This window comes from Mauremys reevesii, linkage group 13 (assembly GCF_016161935.1).
Source record: "Mauremys reevesii isolate NIE-2019 linkage group 13, ASM1616193v1, whole genome shotgun sequence".
Lineage (NCBI taxonomy): Eukaryota > Metazoa > Chordata > Testudines > Geoemydidae > Mauremys > Mauremys reevesii.
In genome coordinates, this window is record NC_052635.1 from 27,437,739 (window position 1) to 27,455,757 (window position 18,019).

Consider the following 18,019-nt stretch of genomic DNA (forward strand, 5'->3'; position numbering starts at 1 on the left):
AATTAACGCTGCCACAGCACTCAAAGTGAGCAAGAGCAACTTAGATTTTTCACAAACAGCTTTGACAGCTCGATAGTTACAGAACCTGGATTCAGCCCCAGTCCCTACGCCAGTTGACTGACACTTGCCTGGTTTTCATAGGTATTCCCAAACTCCTTTTGAGGAAAGAATGATTTTAGATCACTCCTGGCTCAGAATGCAAACCTTTTGCAGTGCAAGCAATATATGCAACAGAGACAACCAAAAAATGAGAGTACCACTCACTTTACCACAAGCTATATAACCTGATCTAGCCCTACGTAACCTACTAACTAGTACGATAACCCCAAAACTCTGTGTTATGTCACATCACAGAGATTTTGCTGGTATCAAACTCTGCTTTTCAGAGGGCTGTCATTAGCTCTGCAGGCAAAATCAGTGTTGCCAACTGTTGCGGTTTTATCACAAGTCTCACAATGTTTGGTCTTTTCCTTGAAGCGACAGCTCCTGAAGTCACGCGATTATGTCAGAAACTCGACTTCATTTAAAAAAAAAAAATCATGGTCAAGGAAAAAACCTAAAGGCTCAAAAACCAAAAGGAGTCTTTACCCCAAATTTTTTTTTTAAATCTCTGTGTTTAAGCCAGTCATGATTTTTGGGGACCCAACTCATGGATTGTTGTTTTTAAAACATTTGGGACTGGCAATACTGGGAATTAGTAAGAGAACCAAAGCAGCTAGGACTTACTGAACAAAGGGTGCGCTGCTATAATTCCATGAAAGAGAAGTTCAAGACAGTAAAGCCCTGTTAGACCATCCAGCTGTCCCGCAATGAGCATTTGCTTCCCCTCCCCAGCTGTTAAAAGTTGTATTACTCTCACAGTCACAAAGTAAGAGATTAGTGTTTGCATGTTTGGGAAGTCCCCTAGAAAGGAGAGAAATGCTTACAAAAGGGATCTGATAACCAGCTCTTAAGAAGAGGAAATGAGCATATTACGGTAGGAGTTGGGGAGATGAAAAAAGAAATATTCTTCCCCATTGACCCAAATGGAGTAGTTCTGCTTGGTATTCCCCTATGGCAATTCCAAATGAAAGTAATGGTCACTTGATCAAACACTTGCCTCAGTGAGAAGATATGTTTCTCATTCTACAGTGGTCATTGGCTTCACCAAGGAAGTATTTCTGGAGAAACAAATGACAGCTCACGGCTCTTCAAAGTGAAATCAAATTGGAGTCAGGGACACAGAGAAATTTATTTCTGTATACACAACACAGATATTGATATGTAAATATGCACAAGTAATCATATTTAAATACACACACACACACACACACACACACACGCCACATGACTTGATTCTACATTGGATCCCATTACAGAACATAATGCAAGGTGTACAAGAGAATCTGGACACTGACTCGAGAACACATAGCCTTGCTTTCCCTGTGAGGGACAGTATAAGACATTTATTCACACAATTCTGAACAGGATGCCATGTCTAGAGCCAGCCCCACATTGTTAATTACACTAAATCATTCCCACCCCAACCCCAGAAAATTCAGAACATCTGTGTTTTCTGACCTATTTACACCTGATGAGTAACTGACACCACCATTTTCCTCACTGAATTTGGCCCACAGACATCCATGGGTTCCATTCCCACTGACATCACATGTGTGAAGTTAGGCTGCAAGCTTTTTGGTGCAGGGGCCATTTTTTCATTATGCATTTGTACAGCATTTAGCATAATGGGACACTGCTCCCTGATTGGGCGCCCTATTTAAAGTACTTCTATGACCTGTAGTATCTGGTTACCTCACAATATTTAATGTATTTATTCCCAACACCCTTTGAGGTTAGGAATTGCTATCCTTTCCATTTTACTGAAGGAGAACTGGGGCACAGGGAGGCTAAATGATTTGCTCAAGGTCATGCAAGAAGTCTGTTATGGAGCAGGGACTTGAACCCAAGCCTCTAAAGTCTTAGGCTGGCACACTAACCACTGGACCACCCTTCCTCTCACACTACTGTAAGGCAAACAGATTTAAAGACCAATTGTTTCTCTAATCTGAAGACAATTAATGTTTTCTTTTGATTTTCTAAAGAACAAAATTGACTGTTTAAAGCTGCTTTAAATATGTGACTGATGAGGCAGAAGCATGCATCACGTTAGCTTCAGATTCTAGACATTTATAAGATTATCCCTGTGAGGACAGTGAGCGAGGAACATTCAGTAACCTACACGAGTAACAGCAGTTTAGATTGGAGGTGGAGATTGTATGTATTAAGCAAAGAGTAGGTGGAATAACCAAGTTCACTCAGACAAACCGTAACCATAACAAAAAGTTTAACACTTAGAAGATTTTTTTAAAAATTAACTCGACAAAGCAATTGGCTATAAAATCAAGTTAGTGAAGTGCATAGTTTAAAATAATAAAATAATAATAAAAAAATAAAACCACACACTCATGGCAACCCTCCATCTTGAAAAACAATGGTGCAAGTGCCAAACCAGTTCAGTTGCTGCATGTCATGCTTGCAGCATCACAAGTAGCTAAAAAATCCAATTCTAAAGTGAGAGTCATTGCAAGAGATAACATAGGCAATAAGGTGCAGGGCCAGAAGATAAAGCTGACTCACTACAAGAATTTTCCTTTTTCCAAGTACTTCACTATCAGACACCTTGGTTCCTCACTTGATATTGAAAATACGAGGACAGCAGGTGTGGAAGCTGTTTAAACTTTTCTCATGCCTGCTTAGGTGCTCCAAGTATTGCCACCAGGCAGCAGCATGCTCAAAACGAACATCTGGAAGACCCATATCTTGGTGTTCAAGTGCTTAGCCAGTTGACTGAATGTGGGTGGCAGCCCTTCTCAGAACTTATCATCTAATATCAGGTATCCAATATAACTGACCCGAGATGGCATATCCCCCCGCCTTAGTTTCTAAGATGAACTGCCAGCCTTTTTACCGTCTCTCATAAGAGAGCTGTTGCATACCCCCAATCATTTCTGTTGCCCTTCTCTGTACTTTTTCCAGTTCTAAATGTATGGCTTTTTGAGATGGGACAACTAAAATTGCATGCAGTGTTCAAGGTGTGGGCATAAAATGGATTTATACAGTAGCGTTTTGATATTTTGTCTTCTTAGCTATCCTTTTCCCAATGGTTCCTACCATTGTTAGCTTTTCTGTCTGGTGCTGCACATTGAGCAGATGGATGTTTTCAGAAAACTATCCACAAAGACTCCAAGATCTATCGTGAGTGGTAATAGCTAATTTAGACCTCATCGTTTTGTACGTATAGCTGGGATTATGGTTTTTCTATGTGCATAACTTTGCATTTAATCAACCTTGAATTTCATCTGCCATTTTCTTGCCCATTTACCCAATTTAGTAAGATCCCTTTGTAACTTTCTGCACTCAAATTTGGACTTAATTCTCAAGTGTTTTTGTATCATTTGCAAAACTTTGCCACCTCACTATTCGGTGTTAAAAATGACCCATGTGAAAGCCTTACCAGCAACACTAACGACAGAAAGTCCTCTGTAATTGTGGAAATCACTCCAATCTCCTTTTATACTCTGTATTATGATGTTAGCATCCTTCATGTCTTGTGGTACCCCCTCCTTCCCTTCATCAGGCAAGCAAGGCATTGTGCAAATGTTCAAGAACAACTTCTCCTCCATGTTTCAGTACTTCAGCTGGAATTCCATTTTTTCCCCCCCGGTGTCCTTCCCTGATGCTAGGGAGGTGATTGCCTTTTCAAGCACATTTATAGATGGCTCTATATTGAACTCTTCAGTAATCTGGAATCTAAGGATCATGCTTAGCACTGCTTCAAAAACAATGGTTTCACGCAAGTAGTTTGTAACTGATGCAACACTGGGTGGAGCACTGTTTGCCTCCATCAGTAATGATGTCTCCATTAAGAGATTTGAGTGGGACAGTCTTCTTGGCAGAAAGATCTATTGCTTTCTTGATTCCATCATACATACCTCTTAGATGTCTATTCAAAAAGGAAATCTGCATCTTCTCGCACAGACCAAGACAGTGTGAGGATATTGCAATGCACCCTTGACCACTCTGGGGTTAGCACAGGTCTCGGGATAGAGGTTAATATCTTCGATAAAATATGCTCTGCACTTTGCTTCAATAACTGGAAGTATTGTAGGATTAAAGCAATAAGGACTAGGCCCAAAGGCTTGAAGGCCATGATGTTTGGAAGCCAGCATAGCTGCAGGAGATGCTGGAGGGCAGAGCTGTACTACAGTGCCAACCACCTGACATTTTCCCCACAGCAAATTTGATTCAGGGTTTTCTCCCCTGGCCTTTGTTCAGTCAAGAACCAGCTGCAAGGCAGCAGCGCCAGCTGGAGTTACTCCTTTGTGGACATTGTTTTTTATTCCTAACCCTAACCCTCCTAAAGAAACTACTCTATAGTGATGTGAGCCATGTCAATCCAGCCTTCTCCATGAAACAAACGAAGGGGGAAAAAGAGGAGACAATTCTTCAGCCATCTCTACAGCCAATTTCTTGTAAGCATCATGGAGAGGGAAAGACACAGCCTTAAGGATCAGTTCAGAGAGGGCATTCGGCATGAAAGGGGCAAAATGAAAAGCAGTGCTAACATCGTTATGGGAAAAAACAGACGAAACAAGATAATTAGGCCACCAACGTTGGTAAAGCTGAATGAGTCAGGGTGAGAGATGCAACAAGGACACTGTATTTAGCCCATTTCAGCAAGCCATCCATATTCAGCAAAGCATGAATATAAAATGGGACTTAGGCACATGATTTGGCATTCACTTGACATATGCAAGCCACATGAGACTTTACTTACTAATCAACATCCCCACAAATGACATACCAGCACGATTTAACATTTCCATGTTTGTCACCCTGTCTTGTCATCTTATTCGAAGAATTTTACACAAGCATCTGATATGAAAGCTGTTTAGTTTTTTGGTATGTTTAGCGTAAATGCCAGATTACAGGATCCCAAAGAGTGCACTGTACTCTGAAGCTCGTGATGGGCCTAGAAAGAGAGGCAGACCGCTGTGGAGATTTGAGGATGCTTGCAAAGATGACTTAGTATCCTTTGGAATCTCTGTGGATGATTGGGAAAGGAGTGAAGACTGTCATGCTGGTTAGCAAGGCCAGCTTGTAGATGGAACGAAGCAGACTGGATCAAGCTTCCTGATGACCAGAGTCAGAGGAGGAAAGAATCTGCTGCTCTGATTCAAAGCATTGCTTGTGTGTGAGTGTGCCCTACCAGTGGGGATGTCATCTCACTAACCCTCCCCTATGATGCTCAGGTCAACCCTGGGCCAAGTGTTGTGACAGTAAGAAATTAGGGAGGGGGACAGGAGGCAATCAGATCTGGAATGACATGAATTTTAAAGGCACAATCTCTCAAGAGGCTACGAGGACCAGAAAGAAATGCTTTCTACAGCACCACTGGAAAGAAAAGGATTCCCCTCTCTCCAACAGCACTTATTCCTAAATCTGGTGGCTTGTAAGGTTTCATTTTTAATTAGTAGACACTGACAAACACAAAACAAAGTGCATCATAAAACACTCACATAACCCAAGCTCTTCTGAGCCCAATAAGAAAACGGTGTTGCTGTGTATTCATTTTGTTCTAGTGCTGGATCATTCCATCCAGAGAAGCTGCTCTCAATGGAGTGTTAGCTCCTTGGACTTCTTCCCCACTTGCTCAATGTTCTTTCTGTATTGAGAACTCCTCAGACTGCTTCTCTTTCATCAGATGCATTAATAAAAAGGTTTCCTCCTGTTGTGCTGAACTACTTCAAAGGGGACACTTGCTACCAGTTTAAGCCAAAAAAAAAAAAATTATCCACTTTAAAACTGTTCCAAACCTAACCAAGGTGGGAACAGGCAGGAGATGGTGAAGTCTTCCAGATATTAAAAAATGCAAGACAAGATATCATTCAACTTAGAAGTATTTCCAAGGATATGAGCCAGGCCCAGAGGGACTCCTGGCACCAAGAAACAAAACAGGCAAGAATGAGTTTGAAACTAAAATGAAAAACTAAACATAAAATTGTATTAACTCAGAAGGGAGGAGTCAGCAGGGTGCAGTGCTACAAAAATCACAGGTTTTAAAGAACAACAACATTTAGTGTGGAATAAAGAACAGTTCTTGAGAAGGGGAAAGCAGGAGTTGATTGTCATTAGTTGGATAGGCTATTAATTTAGAGGAAACAACTGAAGCCTGTCTCTTGTTGGCCTTCAATTTATTTCTCAAGGTCGAAAAAAACCTCTAAAAACAAATCAGCTGGCACAGGAGCGCAGGATTAAAGGAAACGTAGGAGGCCCATGCAGTGGGAAACTAAGTCCTCTTTAATTTGCTTCCAAGTTTCAGCCTGGAACCATGAGTACAAATCCTAATGAAGAGGCGTACAAGTGAGTTCTGAAACAGAGCTGCACATAGGACAGATCAGCTGATAAGGGCTCACAACAGGATAGATTCTCCTTTGCATTCGGATCCCTTTGCTCTGCGACCTGAGCTACACGAAGGGGCTGAAAAGTAGCTAGGTCTGGCCAGCTAAGCATTCCCCTCGTTGTGTGGGAACTGTAAGCCATTAAAGAGCCTGGAAACCCACCTCCATGCCATGACCAGCATAGAATACAGTTAGCAGGGAAAGGCTGCAGCCAGAGTACAATGCACAGACAACATTCAGTGGTCACATGGCCCCTCCAGCATCTAAGTTGGTCTACCCTACACTGGAGTTCAGTATGGCACAGATCCATCCCAGACACTTCCCCCTTCTCACTGAGATAGGAAGCTTAGTGAAGCAAAGATTCTTGGCCAGCATGTTTAAATAGGCCACTTCAAGCAATCCAGTTTATTCACATGTATATTCATAGATTTTAAGACCAGAAGAGGCCACTGTGATTCCACAGTCTGACCTCCTGCATAACACCGGCCCTAGAATTTCACTTAGAGATTCCTGTACCCTGCACCCCAAAGAGAATCTCTTACAGCTCTCTGTCTTGATACAGCAAAGATACACTCGAGAACCTACAAAGGTAGCTCATTTGAGAAGCTGAAGGGAATCCTGAAGGAAATGAAGTTGTTTCATTTGATTCAGTAATATTTTTAAATGTTTTTGAAAAAAATAGAGATTTTTTGATAAATTAAAAATAAATAGATTTTCAGTGCACAAAAGGTCACTTGTATTTACAATATTGATCTGGCTGCCAGCTACCCAATGCTTAGATTAAACTATCAGTGTCCTGGCAAAAGCATAAGTCTTTAAAAAAAAAGAAAAGAAAAGAAACAGGTTTCATTGTCCGTTGTAATCCCCAAGTTCAGTTGGCTTTAAGCACTGTCCTCAATTCATGCTACCAGTTGTCTCTGAGGTTTGACAGCATAATAATACAACTCACCCCTTTAGAGAGGCTGATAGCCAAATAACAAGGCTGGTGCAATTGTTAGGTCCATAACCTAGTTGTAGTCCAGGCCATACTACTTGTCAACTGTGTCACAGTTGGGGTACCTCAAACCCAGACAACGTTTGCATATGCAAACAAGATAGGGTGACCAGACAGCAAGTGTGAAAAATCAGGATGGTGTGGGAAATAGTTCCCTACATAAGGCAACGCCCCTATCATCAGGACATCTGCCCACCTTAAAACAAGAGCTTGTGTATGCAAATTACAATGCCTTGAGCGTACCCTATTTCTGAAACAGTGTTCGACAGCCACCTCCTAACCAGTGTTTTATACACTGCTAAAATATAAAATCAGATGTTCTTCAATGGATTCATTTTCCTACTTGCTTTTAAAACAAATCTAACTGCTCCCATACCAATACAATAGGCATCAACACTAAACCAGAGCAAGTTACGCGCCTCTCGGTTTAGACTGTTGGAGCGAAGGAAGAAGAAACAGCCTCCTTGCTAATGTAACTACTGTTCCTATAGTCAGGGGCGGCTCTAGGCACCAGCAAAACAAGCTGGTGCCTAAAGGCTGGGGCCCCAGCCCATCCTGCCGCTGCCGCCGCCCCTGCAGCCGGGGTGGGGGCAGCAGGCTCGGCCGGACCTGCGCCCAGTCATGCCTGCGGAGGAGGTCCACCGCCCGGGGGACGGACGACCTGCCATGACCAGACATGGCTGCGGCGCCCGCCGGCTCGGCTGCCTCCGGCGACCCGACTGCGCGCAGCTGACAGCGAGCCGCCGGATCCGCACCGCGCGGCGCGCGGGGGCGCAGCGGAGCCATGCGGGACCAGCGGTCCTCTGCAGTCATGCCCGCAGGAGGTCCCTGCCTATAGTGTTTGAAGGGAAAGGGAGAAAGAACAGCAAGAAAGAAAAGAAAAGACACCATTTGTGACAGGATCACCTTGAACAAGATGGATTCCTGCCAGGGCTATTTTAACTTAGCTTAACAAACAGAAGGCTAAGGGGTGATTGAGTACAGCCTGTACGTACTTATGTGGGGAGCAGATACTTGACAAAGAGCTCTCTAGTCTAGCAGAGAACGGTATAACATGATTCAATGACTGGAAGTTCAAGCTAGACAAATTCAGAAAAGAAATAAGGTGTTAAAAATTAACAGTGAAGGTAATTAACCATAGTAACAATTTACCAAGGGTTGTAATGGATTCTCTATCACTGGCAATTTTTAAATCAAGATTGGATGCTTTTCTAAAAGATCTGCTCTAGGAATTATTTTGTGGGAGTTCTCTGGCCTGCGTTATATAAGAAGTCAGACTAGATCACAGTGGTCCCCCTTCTGGCTTTTGAATCTATGAATAAAATCCAATCAGTGGTTAATAAGTTCACATTGCACTATCATACAAGAGAGAAACACAAAAATCTCATTCCAGAGACTAATTGCTGGAAAGCAGAAAAAGGGTCTTCAAAAGTAGCTAGAACCCGTCTCTTTCTTGGGGCTGTCTCAGCTGATACGTCTTAGAGTGCTTCACTTTTTTTGTATGAAGGGTCATTATAGCCAAGTTGGTCCCAGGATGTTAGAGACACTAGGTGGGTGAGGTAATATCTTTTACTGGGCCAACTTCTGTTGGTAAAATACTACCTCACCCACCTTGCTTTTTTTGCACATATGCTCATATTGCCCTGATTTATATTTTTCCAAATACTTTCTAGATAAAATGACACATCTTTGTACTGATAGCCTTCATCTTGAACAATGATTTTTTAAAATTTACCATGGGCCTTGTGAACAGGAATGTCAAAGTTCAACTTCTCTAAAGGTATGTCTACACAGCAAGTAGACCCCAGCCGACTTGGGCTCACGGGGCCTGGGCTGTGGGGTGGCTTCATTGCTGTGTTGACTGGCGGGATCAGGCTGGAGCCTGGTTGGGACTCTCTCACCTCACAGGGTCGTAGAGCCTGGGCTCCAGCCCAATCGCAGAAGTCTACACAGCAATGAAACAACCCAGCAGCCCTGATCTTTTTATTTACTTCAGTGGGAACTGGACTGACTTGGTCCCGGAGATTGTTTCGTGAAGATAGTAATAGCAATAGTAGTAAAAGCTGCTGCCACTGCATCCCTCTGAGAATAAGAATAGGTATTGGTAACAACTTCCATTTAAAAGTGATAGCAGAACAAAGAATAGGACACACGATTAAGACAGTTTGTAGGTGATTTTGCCCACTACAGACCACTCTATGTACACAGAATCCTGAATTAATGGCGGCATCCCAGTCTTTCATTGCAGTTTCAAGACCAAGTTTTTTGGGTGCAAGGCTAACACTTTACACCACATCACTAATGAGTCTGGCCTTAATGCCAGTATAATCAGCTCAGGGAGGATCAACCCAGTGCAAGAGTGAGCCTTCAAAGCCATAGCTGGCGTAGGGGCGTCCATACTGCCCTTCCTCTACTGCTGGCATTTCAAGGAAAAGGGGCAGGGTCAAGATTCCTCTAGTCTAGGCCAGAGGTGGGCAAACTACAGCCCGCGGGCCACATCCGGCCTGTGGGACCATCCTGCCTGGCCCCTGAGCTCCTGGCCCGGTAGGCTAGCCAGCCCTTGGCCCCTCCACTGCTGTTCCCCCTCCCCCTCAGCTCGCTCCGCTGCCAGTGCAATGCTCTGGGTGCTGGGGCTGTGAGCTCCTGGGGCAGTGCAGCTGCAGAGTCCGGCCTGACCCAGTGCTCTGAGGGCCCGGCTCCAGCCGGGCAGTGCGGCTGTAGTGCTGCCAGACACCGGTGCTCCAGGCAATGCAGTAAGGGGGCAGGGAGCAGGAGGTTGGATAGAGGGCAGTTCGGGGTAGTGGTCAGGGAGCAGGGGTGTGGATAGGGGTCAGGGCAGTCAGGGGGGAACAGGGGGTTGAATGTGGGCAGGGGTCCAGGGGCACTCAGAAAGGAGGGGGGTTGGATGGGGTAGCAAGGAGCAGTCAGGGGCCAGGGAAAAGGGATGGTTGGATGGGGCAAGGGTCCCAGGGGGTCAGTCAGGAATGAGCGTGGGGGTTGGATGGGGCGGTGAGGGGCAGGGGTTCCAGGGGCAGTCAGGGGACAGGGAGAAGGGGTGGTTGGATGGGGCAGGAGTCCTGGGGGTCCATCAGAAATGAGAAAAGGGGTTAGATGGGGCGGCAGGGAGCAGTCAGCGATGGGGGTCCGGGGAGCGGGGGGCCATCAGGGGCAGAAGTCCCGGGAGGGGGGGCAGATAGGAGGTGGGGGCCAGGCCACGACCCCCTCCCCTAACCCACCCTCCATACAAAATTTCTGAAACCCGATGTGGCTTCAGGCCAAAAAGTTTGCCCACCCCTGCTCTAGGCTATGCTGATCCTCTACTTGTGGTTTGAAGCCAGTGAAAGTTAGAGCTGCCTCCAGGCTTCTCTAACTCAGCACAGCTGGATCAGCTCTGCAGAACAAGAGGCACCAGTTGCAGAGCAGTACAAAGCTGAGCTTTAAGCCAGCTTTGCACATACCTCCCCTGACATGCTACATGCAGGTCATCCACAGCCCAGGGGAGCTGCAGCATTCATGCTTGTGTCAAAATACTTTTATCAAGATTGCTTGGCCATAAGACTGTACACTTGCCACTCTCAAGCACTAGCAACAGTAGCTGGGATTTTATTACCACCATCTGCCTATGGGATTATGGTTTGTGATCAGAGACATGACAGTTGCTTCAGCATTGACTTCCTCTACATTGGGAACAGCTCTGGAGCTGGCATTCTCTACTTCAGCTGCCTTCATCCTGATGTCAAGCACATTTTTCATTGTAGTAGCATGTTTGCAGCCCACTGATGATCCCTCAGCACAATAGAAATAAGAGTGCAATGCTGGCTGACTGCCTCCATCTGTCAGCTGAATATAGTATTGTGCGGTACTTGTAAAGCAGTTTCTTCATTTGCACACAGGGCCTCCTTAGACAATAAGTGTTCCACAGGCTTGGCATACCTAGCACGTGCACTAACTCATCTGTGCAATTCTCCCCTGCTCTGGCTGAGTCTTCTTCAGGAGAAGGAGAGCATGCCCCAACTGCTGGTCTCTCACCCCACAACCCTGCCCAGAGCAGGGAGAGAACATAGTGGCAAAAATACTACCTTGCCCTGTCTACATGAGGTGGTGAACAATGAGGCCTAAGAGCTAAATTTGCCTATAAGCGCATCCTTAGATCAACTTGTACTGCTGCATCCAAGCAACAAAAATGCTTTCTGTTCCAGATCTAATCCGCTCCAATTTCTATTTCCATTTCAGCCGTGCCAATGAAAGAGCAAGTCAAAGTTTCATGCTAAATTACCTGAGCCCTGGGAAACTGCACCTCAGTCCTCTCCTTTCTGGGCTACATCCCAAGAAAGCTACCATTACACACCCAGGGTGTGGTGGTGCAGAAAGGAAATAACCAAATTAGAGGTGAAGGAAACAGGAGATTTGCACACCACTATTAAATAAAACTACCTTAAGCATAATCGATACACAAGAAAAAAATCAATACGCAAGAAAAAAAAATCAAGACACGTTTTGCATTTAAAAGTGATTTGTTAAACAAAAGGAAGTATTATTGTAGTTATCAAAGTGAACGGATTGTTTCTGGACACCATATCCTTCAAGATTTCAGTAGATTTCATCCGCTCACGCCTACTTTTTATTCACGGATTGGATTAGAAAAAACAAGCTTTCCAGCTTTCTCAACTCTCAAATCGGATTTAACTAGTTGAATAAACTGGAATGAAGAAAACGTTCTCTCTACCAGCAAAAGGGGTTACTGCTGTCAAACGCTGGCACACTCAACCTCTTCCATCACTTCAGTGTTTTGACTTTCTTTAAAAATATGGCAAACAAACATGTACTGCTTCATATTATTTTCTGAATTTAATTGAAATGATTTTAATAGATTATAATAATTTTTGGATTTGACATAAGTTACTTTCAAACTTAATTTTAAATAGTTTTTAAGTAAACCTGCATTTAGTTAAGATTAAATAAAGACTTGATTTTTTAAATCAATGTATCCCCTCTGCAACCACACAAGCAACTATGATTTATTCACCATCCTACCCACAAGTGGGAGTAATGATGATCTACTTCACATCACACATAAGGTAAATAAGGTAACTGGGGTGCAGCATTTCAGTCATTTGACAAAAGCCAGAGAGTCAAAGTATCCTAGCTCTTAGACTTCCGCTCCAACCTGTGGACCATGCCTCTGTGTTAGAGTAAGGGAGCTTGGTTCTATTTCCATCTCTGCTGTACAACCTTGGGCAAAACACTTAACCTCTGTATACTTCAGCCTTCCCATGTGTACAGGGACAAGTTATCTGTCTCTGAGGGGAAACTAGTCTGTGTGTTAACATGCTTTGAGATCCTCAAATAGTGCTAGGGGGGTACGCCAAGGATTATCTTCTGTTTGGGCCTTCGTTTATTAAAGAAAGGCCTCCTTGGAATTACAAAGATACATATCACATGTGGTTAGTGCGTTTCTAATTTGCCTTACAACTACTCCAGTGCTGAACACCTACTTAATCGGTGTAGTAATTACTATGAAATAACTCACCAGCGCCAGTCATTTCCTGTTGCAACCCATTCTAGAAGCTAGCCAATTTCACTGTGCATTAAACCAGATATAATAGATAAGCATAGTTTACTGCTCAGGAATGCTGGGAAACAATTGGGAAGAGGTTACAAGGAAGGTACATGAATTAGCTACTGACCAACAGCATTAAAAAAAAGGGCCAGAGAAGGATACACTGAAGGATCAAGTTAAGCTTCATGCTTAAGAGATTTAGGGTCAGTGGAAAACAGGAAGGGCAGAAACATAAGCTCCTTACTTGGATTGCTCAGGTTATGTCTACACTTAAACAAATAGAGTGGCACAGCTGCACCACTGTAGTGCTTCAGTGTAGACATTCACTATAGTGACAGGAGGGATCCTCCAGTTGCTGTAGTGCAGTGGTTCCCAAACTGGGGTTCATGAACCCCTGGGGGTTCACGAAATGTTACAGGGGGTTCTCATGAAAAAATTCCCTAATGGTGGACAGAGCTGTCCCTAGGGACCCCGGGCAGCACGGGGCCAGCAGCCCCTGAACTTCCGAGAGCTACACATTTCAAAACGAGCAGATCTATCAAACTGAGGAGATTTAAACTTCAAGACTCCTTATAAGAAATGGAAAGGGAGGTGGATATTTTTTGCTGTTTTTAAAATTAATTAGGCAGCTACTATTGTTTTTAAAATTATTATGAAGAACAAGTTTAAGCTTTGTTGTAACGTGCGTTGTTTGCCTGGACTGCTCAAGACTTGAATGCTTGTGTAGGAGGAACTCTTTGAGTTGGCGTCTTAAATATCTTCATGCTGTTTCACATCTGATACTCCTTGATGAAACATAGGAGCCTTGTCTTATAACAGGCTTATTCAAAGTGATACAAGCTACGAAAGTGAGATCTTGGAAGAGTGTTGCCGTTTTCATAATGTAATAAAATTACTGTAATGATAAATAATAAATAGTGTGTAATAAGCATATCATAAAAACAAATTTTATATGTCCAAGATCACTGCTTTTATGAATTATACTCATGTAGAGGAAAAAATCCCTGGAAATATTCATATTTAGGAGGGGGTTCGCGAGACTTGACTTTTCGAGAAAGGGGTTCACAGATTGTTAGAGTTTGGGAACCACTGCTGTAGTTAATCCATCTCCCCGAGAGGCGGTAGCTAGGTCAACAGAAGAATTCTTCTACCACGCTCCACATTGTGGGGTTAGGTTGGTTTAACAACGTGCCTCAAGGGTATGTATTTTTTACCCAGAGCAACATAGCTGGGTTGATTTCACTTTTTCAGTGGCATATGCTGAAATAGTAAAAAAATGTTGATTTTGCACAGAGATAGAAGATTCCACAGCTTGGTAACTGTTCTCAGACGTTTAGCAAAAGCAACTGCCAAGGACAGGTTAACCTCACCATTGTTCATGATGCATGAACAGTTCCTGTGTGCAGGTTGGTCATCTCACGGAATGTCACTAAGCAAGTTCTAGAGCTCAGAGAATGCAAAGCAGCTGGCTTCCAGCATGCAGAATAGGGAACTCACCAATACTCACACATGGCCTTTGTCTGCCAGATTTAAATAGAAGGGTTAGAAGTAATAGGGGGAGGTGCACTAAGGGAAGGAAAGCTGGATCAATAGCTCTTTTCCAAGATTGCTTGAGAGGAATGGTAACAAGGGTACCATTACAGGAGGTCCCGGGTATACATTGGGGTTGTGTTTCTGAAAAGGGCGACGGATACTGAAACGACGGATACCAGGGAATTTTTCCCCATAAGAAATAATGGCCCACCCTGCCACTTCCTGCCCTCCCTATCCTCCCACCCTGCCTCGTTCCACCCCCTCCTCCGAGCATGCCCGATCCCCGCTCCTTCCCCTCCCTCCCAGCGCCTCCTGAACACCGGGGGAAGCACCCAAAGAAAAGCCACACAAAAAGTGAAGCGACGGACATATGGATCAGAACCGATACAAATTGGAACATGTTCCACTACTGATGAGCGATGGATAGGTGAAACAACAGATAAGGGGGAAAGACATATACCAGGGACCCCCAGTACTGGGTAAAATATTTGCCATTAAGATGCCTATCCAATACACGTTGCATAGTTACCACTGCAGGAACAGTGGATAATTAAAAACGATTAATATGAACACTGGGATTTTCGGCACATCATTTCACAAACATCACTTCATTGTACAGCAATCAAATTCTATGTCTATAAGACTGCTGTAGAGAGATAGTTATACAAGAGTTAAGTAAAAGCAACAAAGAATCCTGTGGCACCTTATAGACTAACAGATGTTCTGCAGCATGAGCTTTCGTGGGTGAATACCCACTTCTTCAGATGCAAGTCAGATGCAAGAGTTAAGTAGTTTACATGATGGCTGGACCTGAATGAGTGTTTCTAACTAACAGCTGGCATTCTGCCTTCAACCTATTGTTTGGATTTAACGAGAACGACTTCTACTCCAGCACCTTCAGATCGAGCAATACAAGTATTACGTTGGCAGTCTGGAGAATTAAGAACAGGTGGCTAAGTCGTTTTTCAAAAATACCAAAGAGTTCAAAATATTCAATAGCCAGCTGTCTTAAAAGAAACCCCTCAACTGTCTCAAAGAAGTACTGCTGGCTTAGAATCTAGTTCTTTTTTTAAAAATGTGGACTCTAAAGTAGTAACCCCCGCCCCCCAATGGTTTTTACAAACATGTTTATTGTTGTCCTCCTTTGTTGCTATGTGAAAGACTCAGACTGATTATACAGCAAAACAGACCACACAAAGTACTGTGAACTTCAAAAGTAAACAAACTGAAAACAGAGAAACATACATTTTCCTGTAAACCCTTTCAGATGGGATAATCTACCCTGCTCATTCTAACGATAAAACATTTTCAAACAGAAGCATGATTTTTACATAGAAGGTCTCTTTCCAGCACTGGTGTATAGTCTAGATACAAAGTGGTAAGCTAGCTAACTAGATGAATCCAGTAAAAGATGCTCTCATATGATGCAGCAGGTCAAAACCACAAAACAATCTGATTTAGTAATAAATTATGTTGTAAACTAGTGCAACAGACTCACTGACTAATATACACACTACACATTGTACAAAAACACACCATTCCTGTCTCCTGTGTTTAGTTTCACTGACAAATATAGAGAATAACCTTTTATGACCAAATTATTACAAATGCCATTTTATTTCTGAATCTTGGATAAGGAAGTTTTCAGATGCTATAAGTTAGTGCCCTGTGATGCTTCCCACTCCCCACTCCCGTCTTTTATAAAGTTTACTGCATTGATTCTGAATATTTATTCTGTTTCATACAAGAACTCACAGCCAAGAAGCTTACTTATGTGACACTGATTTAAATTAAAATGCTGTATGAGAATTTGTGGAAGATCAAGATGGCCAAAGTGTGTTTTTAAAGGAATTATTAACTACTCTTGTTCATATTCCCATTAGGGTTTCACCTTGTTTCCACTCATTTGTATATTCTACTGGGGTGCAATATTGTTCTACCTCTACATCCTCCTTTCTGAACAAAACTTAAATGCACAGTAAAAAAGAAAGTCAAATGTGAGCACTCCATACCTGCAAATGCCAGAGACCTGCGAATGGGAAGGAGGCTGAATGGAATGGAATACAATTTGCGGTCTGGGAATTCGAGTTCTGGCAAACCCAGAACCAGGCTTTCCAAGTTTATCCATGGTCTTGGTTACAAGAGGAATCAATGTTGGCTGTCTTTCAGCAGCAGTAGTCCATCCGTGTGCCTTTGACAGTCACAGAGCTCCTTGTGTTACATCTGCAGCTGATTGCAAAGAAAGCAAAACCACAGCGCCACCTACTCATGCTGCAGAAACTCTGCTAATTGGATGGTAATTCCCTCCTCCTCCTCCTCATCCACCCAGCGAGACTGATGTAATAAAATCATGGTAAACATACCTGTGACTTTAAATATACAGCTATGCAGCCTGTCCAAGAGCTATAATCATCTGTCCTGCGCTGGGAATGCAATACATACCTGAAGGACATAGTGAAACCAGCTTCTAGCATTTGAAAATTGTGTTGCTATGCGTTTAGATCTAGAGAAATTGTTCGCTCTACCATTTTCCACATAACTGATGCAAATCAGACAGGGAACATGCCCAAACCAGGGCTGGTTAAACAATAACTAAAATCTCAACCATGTGAAAAGTAACTCCCATGAGTGACATAAGTAGCAGTGAACAATCAATCCACTTGAACTGTACCAAGGGTCCTCACAGACTGGAATACATTAGCCTTTCAGTAACCCCAATGAGAATGTCATCTGACCTCTGGTAGATAATTCATTAACAAGTGCACAAATTGAAGGGCAAGAACTCTTGGAGAAGAGGAGAAAAAGACAGTTATATGGCTGTTCCAAGCTTTGGTATCATGTGCTGAACCGGATTTCCTGATGAGTTAGGAGTGTAAAGAGCAGTATTAACTGGATTACAGTTGTACCAACAACATGCAACCAAACATATGGCAAGATGCAAATCCCAGGCCCAAAAACTCATTTAAGACAAGCAATATATGACAGGAGAGGGGGAAAAGGATAAAGCAGTCATATTCCCTCATCAGCTTTCTTCTTTTCACCTTCCATCCTCAATTGTTCTGAGATTTTTCCTGGCTGATTTTCAGTGTTTGTTTTCTGCTCCTTGTCTTTTCACTAACATTGAGTTACCATAATCGCTGCAAATCTTATAAAAAAATAAAATCACATTTGAAATTTATTCAGTGAAGCCATGTGAGGCTTGTCAAATACTAACAGATCTTCCCGATGTGCCTAGCACTAATGGTTCTATGGGTCATTCTCCTTATTATTGGGTCAAGAGAAGGGGCACCACCAATGGAATTTCCTCAGAAGGACTCAATATTTAAAGTAAGAGTATTCTAAGGCCATCTCATTTGTGGATTCCTTCTACTTATTAACACAGCCACTATTCCAACCTGTGTACTTGTAACTACATATCCTATGTGGGTGATTCCCAACCACTGGATCTGCATAAATTTAGATCTAGCGGCCGGTCTGCACTAGTTGATT

General features: G+C 43.2%; 1 protein-coding gene across 6 annotated transcripts in view; it reads right to left on the reverse strand.

Annotated features, from left to right (window-relative positions):
• The window catches only part of ARHGAP40 (Rho GTPase activating protein 40), a 71,682-nt gene that overhangs the window by 25,292 nt on the left and 28,371 nt on the right, over positions 1-18,019 (reverse strand). The window contains exon 1 of one of the 6 annotated variants that reach the window (XM_039497776.1): positions 16,543-16,718. The exons of 1 other annotated variant lie outside the window; for it this stretch is intronic. In XM_039497776.1, the coding sequence (XP_039353710.1) occupies positions 16,543-16,658 (116 nt within the window). In that variant the 5' untranslated portion in view covers positions 16,659-16,718. Of the gene's footprint in view, positions 1-16,542; positions 16,719-18,019 lie in introns of those variants that run through there. 4 more of the 6 variants (XM_039497775.1, XM_039497774.1, XM_039497780.1 and 1 more) reach the window with 4 other exon arrangements.